At 35.1% G+C, this 11,433-nt stretch overlaps 1 protein-coding gene across 1 annotated transcript; it reads right to left on the bottom strand.

Moving 5' to 3' along the window:
• Positions 1-2,965: 2,965 nt before the first annotated feature.
• Positions 2,966-9,492, bottom strand: LOC131038052 (uncharacterized). Its single transcript, XM_059211524.1, has 5 exons — positions 9,223-9,492; positions 3,681-3,823; positions 3,513-3,587; positions 3,155-3,331; positions 2,966-3,026 (listed from the first exon to the last, which is right to left on the bottom strand). The coding sequence occupies exons 2-5, from the start codon at positions 3,785-3,787 to the stop codon at positions 2,966-2,968; spliced, it is 420 nt and encodes a 139-aa protein (XP_059067507.1). The 5' UTR covers positions 3,788-3,823; positions 9,223-9,492.
• Between the last annotated feature and the right edge of the window lie 1,941 nt (positions 9,493-11,433).

Below are 11,433 nucleotides of genomic sequence, written 5' to 3'. Positions count from 1 at the left end.
CCAACAGCAAATACATCAAAGGAATTAATCTTCGAATCAAGCATAAAACAGCAGTCTAATATTATTTTCAGATTTGCCCTTTTCAGCACTCCATACTCCAACAACTGCTGGTGTAATGTCCCCTAATGGGACCCTCTTATATTAAGATTTGTGCATAGTGATTACAATATGGGGACATTATTGTCAACTAAGCTTGGTCTGGACCCTGGACAACAGATTAGTCAACATTTCCATTATGCCTTGATAGACTATATATTCAACATTCTTATATATTGCATAGCTATATGAAGGATTCAAAAAACCATTTCTCTCCCTACACCAGTTCCCATTATGGAGCTCAAGGAGAATCACCCAAGGTGCCTCGAGACTATCCCTCTCCAACAAGCCCAAGAGCACCAAGGACCCATCAACTTGGCCTCTTGGCCCACACTTGGGGTTGGCGTACCTGCTGGAGCCTAGTACTCTTGCTTCCTTGTATTCTCCCTCCATAATTGGATGGTGAGATTGAAAGGTATTACAAACTCCATCACATAACTTACTTAATAGTCATATGAACAGTTAGTGATAGAAAAGCATTATTAAACTATCATACATATTACAGTCTATATTAATATTACTATTAAATTCTGCATAAGAACATTATCAAGCTTCATATATTAAGCATACATATTCAACTCATCCCTATGCATACTACAAAGAACAAAGATGTTACTGCCTGTAACTTTATAACAGTTGTGATCTGATCCGATCCATGGTGATGTCACTGGATGCTTTTGATTCCTTTCCTTTATATCTCTCAATGTGAGGGAGAGGTCACACCTCTTCATCATGTATGCCCTTTCCACAATTAGCACCCTTTGAGAGAGTGCAACTCTTCATTATATCTACCCTTTTAAAGGGACACAACCTTCCATGATCAGATCTGCAATTCTTTATTTAAATCAGATCTTAAACACTACATAAATATGCAGCCCAAACGAAATAATAAGCCCTTAACAGCAACCTTAATTAACCAAGAACCCTCTTATAATATTTAGTTTAACAAGGACTAAATATAGATTCTTTAATCAAGTAGTAAATATAAGGATCTCTCAATAAGACGACTTCGATGACAATGAAAACATTAAATGTTAAATGAACAAATCTTTTATTTTAAATTATTGGGAGAATACACCTGAATGTGTCAGATTCACTATCAACCTGACGAAGACTTCCACGCGAATAGCAAATACTACCATGCAGGCTTCTCCAATGGTCGAAGGTGAATCATATCCTAATTGTTGCAACTGCCCCCTCATTTGCATTAGGTTCACTGATCAATGAAACTTGTTTCCAGCCTAAGGAAGATGTTCACAGTTTGAAGACCTAATTCATTGATCAACATGCCATAACTTAATTCTTTCTTTTGGTTTCAGTGTTGCTTCAAATCTGATTTCTATTTGAACCTGTCACCAAAGAAGGAAGGAACAAGAGACTGAAATTACATGATTAAATCTGATCACTGGTTAGTACGAAGCTGGCTCTAATACCATGTTGAGATTTAGACTTTCAGATTTAAACTATACTCAGAAAACTGAAGTTAATTACTAAATCAATATATTTGTTGTTTAGTTTAATTACTTTCAGACTTAGACATAAACATAAATTGAGCAAAATGAACACGACACACAAATACCTTGGGAAAACCTCCTAGGAGGAAAAACCCAGCCAACAGATCCTCAGATCTGACTATGAATTATATCCAATTGTAACAGTACATTACTTAGTTGGTAGCTTTGATGTGGCACACCAATTTGTCTAAGCCTTTCACACAGCAATACACCTCTTGAATCTACTTTGCATATAACAGCAAGATGACCTTCAGATGAACAGATCTGGAAATTGTCTTTGGCTTCACATATGTCTTGCCATTTGCATCTTCTATTGAAGTTCACCCTTGTATTAACAGTCGCCTCAATGCACACTTCCTTCACCTCGCATTTAGAATTCTTTCTTTCTGATTTTCGCACTTGCAGAATGATTATTGCATGTGATATCATTGTATGTTAATAAGGTCAAGTAGTTGTTTATTTATATGAGGCAAGAGGACCTATTTGAGGTCGGCTTGGTGCTGAACCTTTTTATTTATTTTATTACTTTATAGGGTCGGCCCTATTAGAGGGAACACATTTCCCTTTTGAGTGGCATGTGTCTTGTAGTTATAGGGTCGGCCCTATTAGAGGGAACACGTTTCCCTTTAGTGTGGCGTGTAAGAGGGGAGAGAAGGGCCCAGCCCTTGGCGGATTCCAATGTTGCCTTAAGGTAATTGGAATCCGCATTCTACCTAGTTACAATCAACAGTCACAACTACTTCGTCTAATAAAAAACTGATTTCAGTAAGTTTCTACTGTCCTGAAACCCCCATTGTGGCCTATACAAGGTAAGTGCTGGAAAAGTTTGTTGAATTGGGCTTTTTACAGGTCACCTACATAAGCTTAAAAATTTCCCAGAGTTTTTGTGCACATCCAGTAAAAGTTGTAGTTCAAGGATAATTAATCATCAAGGCATTTCCTAAAACATTTTGTAAGTTTCAATAAGTTGGACAAAGCTGTATGCAAAAACTTATCTAGTGAATGACAACAAACCTGGAATTGAAGATCTTGCAGCTGGCTTTTGATGTTTTACATTAATTTCCTTTACTATGACCTTTAGCAAAGTATTTTCTATTCCAGTGACCATGTTTTTTTGTAGCCATAATATCCATGCTTTGTGCACTCAACATTGACTATCTGTAGCCTAGATATTGAATTAAAAAACCCATAATCCATTCCAATTCATTCAGATATTTCTCTAAAAGATTGCTCAAGTGAAAGTTGACTTATGTCTAGTTTAGTTTTCAGACTTTGTATGATTTCAGAACTAAGGATAGCCTGTCCCTTTTGACATTTAGCTGTAACCAGGGATACGTGCTCCAGCTTTGACAGCATTATGTCACATTATTTTTTTCTCTGCTTAGGGGAGGGGCACCCAAATTGAACTCCACTGACCTGTGAAAAAGATAGATTTACACTACTCTAAAGTTTCTTGAATTATTAAAATTCATCTAGAATACTACAAAGAGAATAAAGAATCAGTGAGAAAACAATTTAAAGTATTAATTACACAGAGTATGCACTGGATCAATTCGCATACCTCATTGTCACAATTTTCTTGAGTGAAAGATAAAAAAGGCTCAGGCTTGCCAGAAATATCAGAGTCCAACTCTCCCTCTGGGGAGTCAGCGGCAGAAGGAGAATATAATCCCTTTGCTATTGCAACAACTCTTTGAGAATGACATGGCAAAGAAAAGCAGCTGAGCACCAACATTTCATAATAATCTTAGTAAAACTGTGGGTTTACAAAATTATCATGAAAAAAGTTATTCTCAGCAGCACATGAATTAAGGACAAAGTCAAGAATTTAAATTTCAAAGCCTTTACATGCGAAAAAGGAAATAAGAAATGCATTGGTTTCATATATAGTATATGAGGCACCTGAAATCTGAGATTTTACTTTTTAGTTGGAGGCATCTTGGTCCTATTACTAATGCAATGTTGATACTTTTTGGCCTGCATAAATTACCTTTAGACAGTCAGGATAGAAGTTCAAACAAAGAAAAATACCAAACATAAAAGGCTAAATATTTAAGTTCAAGATTATACCTGCAACTGACCGCTGAAGCAGGCAGAACAGGCAAAGGGTAGTCTTGGTGGGAAGAGCCCCAACAATGGCCAATAGAGAGTAAAGGTTTTGCAAAGGTTATTGCCATGTATCTCCTTCAAGTTACAACTATTTAAACAAAAATCTGTAAGTAGCAATATAATGTCCAAAAATTAGTATAATTAACATTTAGTTGAAACAAGTGCAATAATTTCTTTATGAATCATCTATCAAAGATACTCACCCAAGATTTTGATCTCTTGCCTTCAATATAAGGCAAAGGAGCTATTAGGCCGATTCTTCATTAATTGTCTAAAACTCATTAAGTCTGTCTGTAGAGTCATAGGCAATTAGAAACAAAGACATTCTTTGAACTTATAATGGCATCATCAAACTCTTCATCATGCAACATAAGTCACAGAAACATTAATATGAAATAGAAAATTCATAATAACTAAAATCCAAACTGGACTTCAAGAATGGCATATGTTCTATGTGAAAGTACACTTAAAAACCTTTAAAGTCACAATCTAAGCTTGTTCAAAATTGTCTCTAATGTATTGTAGGATAATACTGCAATCATCCATAACAAAGTGGAATTTTCCTAAAGACTATTTTTATTGCAGCATGGATGTTACCACCCTGAGGAGGCCTACACCTCATTAGTTGTCACAAACTCATTACAGATAAATTTTATAAAAATGAAACAAGGACTTTCTCATTACCTTAATGGCATAATCAAGGAATGCATAACAACACACCCGTCACCAATAAAACATCGCACAAAAAACCCTTGTTAACAAACAGATAGTCTAACCCATGATACAATGAAAAAAGGTCATATCCCAGAGTGGAAGTTTAACTACATTCTTTAAGAAACTCGTGCATTGACACAAAACGTTTAGCAAATTAGCTTTCCCATTCATACCATGAAGCAAATTAGCCAGTAGATTTGAAGATTGCTTGCTAGCATTGGGTTGGACCAAGACACCCTCACTACCATCTCTAACTCAGAGATATAGGAATGGCCAGGCCTTGGTCCCCTCACTAACCTTGATAGGTCAGGTCTTCAAGGGATGGGAACTAAAATCCTTGACTTCTCAAAAATGCCTTGCTAGGGCCCCAGAAAATCTAGAAGTCTGTAATGAACCAGCAGTCAGTCAAAGTCAATCAACAGTGAATCAGCTCCATCTCCCTAAAATAAAGGACAGTTTGTACTGATATAGTTGTTCGGTTAGGATCTATGCACAGTTAAATAAACAGATAGGATTCCTATAATCAAGGAACAGTTAGCACATAATTAGGAGTTCCCAAATTAAAGGACAGTTAGAACCTAGTTAGAAGTATAGTTAGGATTTATTGCACTGTGTTAAGAGACTATCGATTATCAGTTAATCATTGATTGATGGTGATTTGTTAGTCAGGGAAGATTATTGCCTACACACTTCCTCTTCTGTCCACTATCTTCCTCATTATAAGAGGCTGTATAATCAACTCTTAAGGGTCTTTGGAATGAAGAAGGTTTCCCCTCAAATTGTCAGGGGGGAGTCAGTGACTTCTCCACATAAGTGTGGCTCACTGAAGAGCTTGGCCTGTTCTATCTATTTGTGATACTTAAACAGATTTTATTTCTGTTGATTTTGCAAGTAAACTCATAAAGAAAAATATATATTTGTATATTTATATTCCAATTCTAATTTCGATCCATATTTGTGTATCGGCTGTAATTAACATTTTCAGGTTCAGGTTCACAACAGTGGTATGAGCACCAATCCTGCCAACATGAATTTATCTGTCAGCAACTCAGCACAATGAAAAAAATAGAGAGCCAACAATGGCATGACAACTATATGCTGAGAACATAAGTGAAGATGTAGAGTGTATGGAAGATGTCACAAATAATTCAGGAACTAATTGCAGTACACAGTCCCATTTCTCCTGAGGCTGAATCATGTCATAAGTTTCAGCCCAAATCTTCTCTATCCCCTTACTGAAACCTGCAAAGGCCAACCCATGATGCATCTCCTCCACCACATCAGAACCCTCAATGTGAAGCTCAAAACTTCAATGATGATCCCCTCAAAAGGCTCTGGAGGGCCTATATGGCCAACAATGCAGACTGCTATACAGAGTCTGATTTTAATGTGTAGAGGACAATGAGAAATGATGTTGGCAGACAAGACTACACAAGGACAGGTCCAAACACTGCATGCAAAGATTGAAGTTCCAAATTTTTATGGTGCTATGTACATTGAAAATTCTTCCAGAAGTAAGGTTTGCATAAATTAGAAGTGTATTTTCAAATGCACGCCATGTCTAATATGGAAAAAATCCAATTTGCTTTGCTTCATCTTGAAGGAGATGCCTAAGAATGGTGGTGTTGTGATAACTTGGACGTGCAAGATGAACATGATAAATTATTCACTTGGTAGGAATTAAATGAGTTGATAATTGATGTTTTCAACAAAAAAACTGTGGATGAGAAATTTTTGGAACTTTATAATCTGCATCAAGGATAGGAGTCAGTGGATGAATATGTAAAAAGTTCCAAAGATTATGCATGTGAGTTCAAGGTATCTCCACCACATGACAAGCTTGTTCGTTTGTTGATGGACAACAAAAGGAACTGAATGTAGGAGCTGAAGGTTAGCTCAAACACCCCAGAATCACTTGCAAAACAAAAGATGACCTTCCACAAGAGAGTATGGCCAGAAAATAACTTGTTTGACATTAAGATCTATGATAATGATCTTCTAATCTTATTGTACAAAAAGTACAAGAGGCCTTGCTTATATAAGCAAGGATCAGAGATAAGATTAGATAAGATTATGAGATGTGTCTTAATCCTATCCAATGAGACAACTAACAAAACAAATATTAAATGACCTACGACACAAGAAGTAAATGAATTAAGATAAGATCAGATAAGATCTCATCTAGACAACTAAGATGTCTGGAAAGATTCCTAGGACCTAAGTAAACTAAACATGTGAATAGGACCTGCTCAATGAACTAGTCAAGTAAAACACCTTATTCACACCAAAATCCCCCCTTAAGTACAATTTTGTGAGGAGCAAACCAATGCAAATGATGCAAGGACAATGGATGATGGGTCTCGACTACTCAGCCATGTCAAGTACCCATTTACAAATGATCTCTCACAAATAGAGCAAAGCAGAAAAACCACATAGGGAAAGCCCCCTCCAAAAGAGAGAATGCAAGAAAGCAATCATCTACAAGTAATAGAAGTGATGAATGGAAGACTCGACATAACCCCCCAAAGACTACATCCTTCACAAACATACAATCAATAGCCCCCCATAACAAGGAAAGAGAGAGACTATGTAGGCCCCCTACAATGTATAATCTCTTGTAGAAATGGTAGATGCTTGAAGACAAAACATGATCAAATATCTACAAAGAACTTGTCTCCTTTTCGGAAGAAACAAAACCAAGTACAAATCCAGGAATGCTTCCCATCCTGGGAAGGAATTGATAGGAAGAAGCATAAAAATGTCTTTGACATCTATTCAGGTGTCACCTTGCCCAAGAAAGATGATGATGCCACAATCAAATCAAGAATATGCCCAATCAAAGAAGAAGGTGACAAACCGAGACTATGCGAAACTGATATAAAGCTTCTCCAAAGACAATGATGATTTGACAACAATAATGCAATGACTGACATCAAAGAGGAGACATAACCCCTCAAATGTGTCCCCCAAATCTAAAATGTGAGACTCCACAAACAAGTCTAAAATACCTATCAAGTAAACATCCGACAAAGATAATCTTAAAAAACAATGATTTACTTGCTTCATTAGATACTTTCGAAGAAGAAAATCTAAACTCTAAAGTAGCAACAGAAGATGGATAGTCCTGCACCACTACGAAGTGCTTGAAACCAGCCCTCTATCGATATGGGCACTTGGGGTCTAAAATCACAATCACACATGTAATCACATTGGGGCTCACAGTTAAAAAAAAGATTGCCACCTTGGGCAACAACGCCATTCAACTAGCAATGGTGGAGTGGTGGCAGGGTGGCAACTCCCACACACCCCCTCCATCTAAAGATTAGCTCACACACCCTAGGATCACTTATGATAATCTTCCACAAAATACTATAGCAAAAAAAGAGCTTGCTTGATATTAAGATCTATGATAATGATCTTCTAATCTTATGATACAAGTGTGCAAGAGGCCTTGCTTATATAGGCAAAGGATGAGAGATAGGATTAGACAAGATCATGACATGTTTCTTAATCCTATACAATGACACAATACCAAAACAAATATTAAATGACCTAAGACACATGAAGTAAACGATATTTTTGTTTATAATTTGATGCTTATTAAAATGGAAGTGGACCCATACCCAAAGCTTCACCTATCAAAAAAAAATTAATGCCATCCCAACTAAGATAAATTTATCCCTGTTATTGATTATGGGAATTTGGTATTTTATTCCTTGATATTCCCTTACATTTCTTGCATGTCGATTTATCAAATTTTGGTCATCACGTCATTCTTAATGTTTATAAGTTTGTGGTCAGCAAGTTGAATATTTCTCAATTCGTTCCACAAAGTGATCTTTGGTAGCATTTGCCCTAACAAGCACTAAAATGCCAACCTGAAAGATTGGATCGAAAAGTGATTAGAGAAGTATTTATCCAGAAAAGAAAAACTGTTTCAATCTGTTCCATTCACAGTCGGTCTTGTCTGCTACATTTAACTTCACATGATCTTATGGAAAATCGAAAAATTGATGCAAATTAAAAAATGTCTGCGGTTATTAAACATGAACGTGATGATGATGAACTGCAGGATGGCTCAAATCCGCCAAATGAGTATAACGTGATTTCCAGCTCCGACAAGGAATTATTAGTAGTTGTACATAATTTGCTAGGTAAGGTCGTAATATTTTGGACCCTGAACATATGTTTTCCAAACCTTGATCCTAAAAGCTTCATTTTTGTTTGCCTTATGACTAATGCGATAGTTTCAGTACCATGCGCCCTGGTGGACTTAAATAATGTTTACCTTCATTAACAATATGAGAATTGAAGAGAAACATCAACCCTAAACCAGTGTTGTCCAAGAGTTTGTAGTATACTGGAAATGAAAGGTAATTATAACATGACCCGGGTTGAAATTCCCTGTTCGACAACAGTACAGCTCGTGATTACAATATACATATAACTAGATTCTGTAATACATTGACCAAGCTTTACATATCTTAAAATTGTGATAAAAACATGTGCGACACACCATTAATGGATGCCCACAACTTCACCCAAAATTTTCAAAGGCTTCACATTTTAGGAGTCTTTGTTATAAAATCTCCCTACATTATTCAGGCTTCGAATGTGCAAGGATTTCAATGTTTATCTACGGTTTTTATCTGTAGGAATTTATTAAGGATTTTAATGGCTCCCGAGAGCCTAGGCATGCACATATTACTTCCGAATTCTTTTCAAAAAGGAAAGACGAAATTTTTTCTTCTAGTAAATATTTTAAAGACGTTCATGTGGAGACTCTTACCACTTCTTTTGAAGACTCTTGAACTCCGGAAAGGAAATTTGCAGAACATTCAGTGCAAAGTTTTCCGTTGTAAACTGGCATACTCCTCTCACATGAGCTATGAGGCTGAATTAGGTAATTTTTGGTATTCTTATAAATCGATTTTATCTTGTGGGTTATAACCTTCAAACACTAGATAACTGATAGTTTAAAAACAAGAGACGCCAAGCCTCGAGTTCCTGCCGCGTGCAACTAAGAATAAGTAATTTGTGATAAACAAAGTCTATTATAATAGTAAAGAGAGAAACATTTGTGCAATAACCAATGTTTGTTAATAGGGTTTCATTCATTCGGTTCAAAAGAGTGTCTGTTCATTAGTTTTATACGGAAATAGGTTTGTTTGAGTTTTCTATGTTCATGAATAAGTACATACAATAATATATAAAATACATATGCTTAGATCTAAGAGTTTGATGTAGACTATTTTGTAACAAATGATGTTCATGATTTGTCTTTGTATTCTATGCTCAATATTTATTAGATAACGATCATATTTTATTTGCTATGAATTCAATCTTTCATTTGTGGGTTTGAGCTTGACCTATAGATTCAATATAGATATTTGGATTTTATATTCTTATTTGCCTTAGGCATCTAAACGTACTATTGAAAACTTGGTGTTATGTATTGATATTGTGGGATTATTTGTATAAACGATAAAAGATATTGTCCTTAGTAAAGTCATTTAAGATTATTTAACAATTAATCATTTGAGATGATTTAACAATTTTCACAACTTCAAGCAATCATGTAACTTTCTACATTCTCTAGATAAACTTTTGAATGATTCAAACGAAATATTATTTTTCTTTTATATAATATCTTTGAATTAATTTGAATATTTAACATTTAAATTGATAAATAATAATAAAAAAAATGAATTTAAAATCTAAATGTAATTATAAATTTTTGATTTTATAAATCAATCTTCTTACAAATATAAACAAAATTTAAATTATATCTACTAATCTAATCCAAAATTAAAAATCATAAATAATCTAATAAAAGCTAATACCAAAAATAAAGACACTAATTTAACTGAAATCAAAAATCACAGTTGTTTCCCAAACTCGAAGTGCATGTGAAAAAAGTTACACGCGTGGAGATGGATTTTAAGGATGTCACAACCCTTTTTCCCAACTTAGAACACGGGTTGTTGATATCTGAAAAAAGATCTCTGAGGCTTCTTTGTCAAGCACGTGTCATTAAATGTTCAGTAGAGTTTCATACGATTGACAAATGCTCCTACACATCTGGCATCTATAAAATTGTTGAAAAAATGTCAAATTATTGTGATATGCCAAATTTTTAGCATCGATGCAACCATCTTGTAATATATATTGATGCCATTTGATTAAATCATAATGTTATAATACCACAAGGAAATAAAGCTATGAACATGATAAAACCATAATGTTATGGTACCACAAGAAATGAAAGCAATCAGCAGACCATTGGAAACAGTTGAAAGTACTTGAAACCATTAGCAACTAAATTGGAGGTCAAGGGAAGCGTAGATTCTAAAATTAAAATTGGTATGCCAAGGCTTCGATCCTAATCTTTTTCTTGGGATATATGTAAATTATATTGCATTAATAAAATTCACACTAAATTTACGGCAAAGCACCTGGCACCATTACCTGCAATTCTTTTCAATTCTTTGCTACATGTGTTCTAAATGTCTAGGATATCAAATTAAAATCTTTGATAACCTTTTTGAACACAGCAATTCTTGCCAAGAGCTGTCAAGGTTCACAAAGAAGCTTCAATGAGGTAGGCTCACAGAAGGGTTTGAGCTCTGCAAATTCAACCACCAGAACGATAAAACAAAAGCTATCCCAATTTCAACGTGTTTTCATTTGAATTTGGATTATCAATGTAAATTTTGATTCAAAAAGATCTCAGAATTTGGACTGAAGTTTTATGTTTTTGTTGTACCAATAATTAATGGTTTTGAATATCCTTTTGGAACACATTAATTTTCTTGTCCCCAATCCAGTAATATTCTCTTCTGAAGTATTATCATATGTTGTCAATTTCTACCTTAAGTTGTGATTTTGATATGCCTCATCTTTGTAAGGAGAGTATCCTTCTTTGTAATGGTTTTTTGAACAGCTTTGCTAATGATTTAAATATTGTAATTGCAGATACTCTGGTAGTCAATACAATGAA

The sequence above is a fragment of the Cryptomeria japonica genome, chromosome 9 (assembly GCF_030272615.1).
Source record: "Cryptomeria japonica chromosome 9, Sugi_1.0, whole genome shotgun sequence".
In the NCBI taxonomy this organism is placed as follows: Eukaryota; Viridiplantae; Streptophyta; class Pinopsida; order Cupressales; family Cupressaceae; genus Cryptomeria; species Cryptomeria japonica.
Note: the sequence above shows the minus strand (reverse complement) of the source record. Positions and strands in the feature narration are given on the sequence as shown.

Excerpts from the sequence above, each read along its gene's own strand:
- LOC131038052 (XM_059211524.1), bottom strand. The coding sequence starts at position 3,787 with ATGGCAATAACCTTTGCAAAACCTTTACTCTCTATTGGCCATTGTTGG. Across the intron at positions 3,332-3,512 it reads AGTAAAATCTCAGATTTCAG|CTGCTTTTCTTTGCCATGTC; the intron begins GTGCCTCATATA and ends GTTGGTGCTCAG. Across the intron at positions 3,027-3,154 it reads GAGGTATGCGAATTGATCCA|GTCAGTGGAGTTCAATTTGG; the intron begins GTGCATACTCTG and ends TCTTTTTCACAG.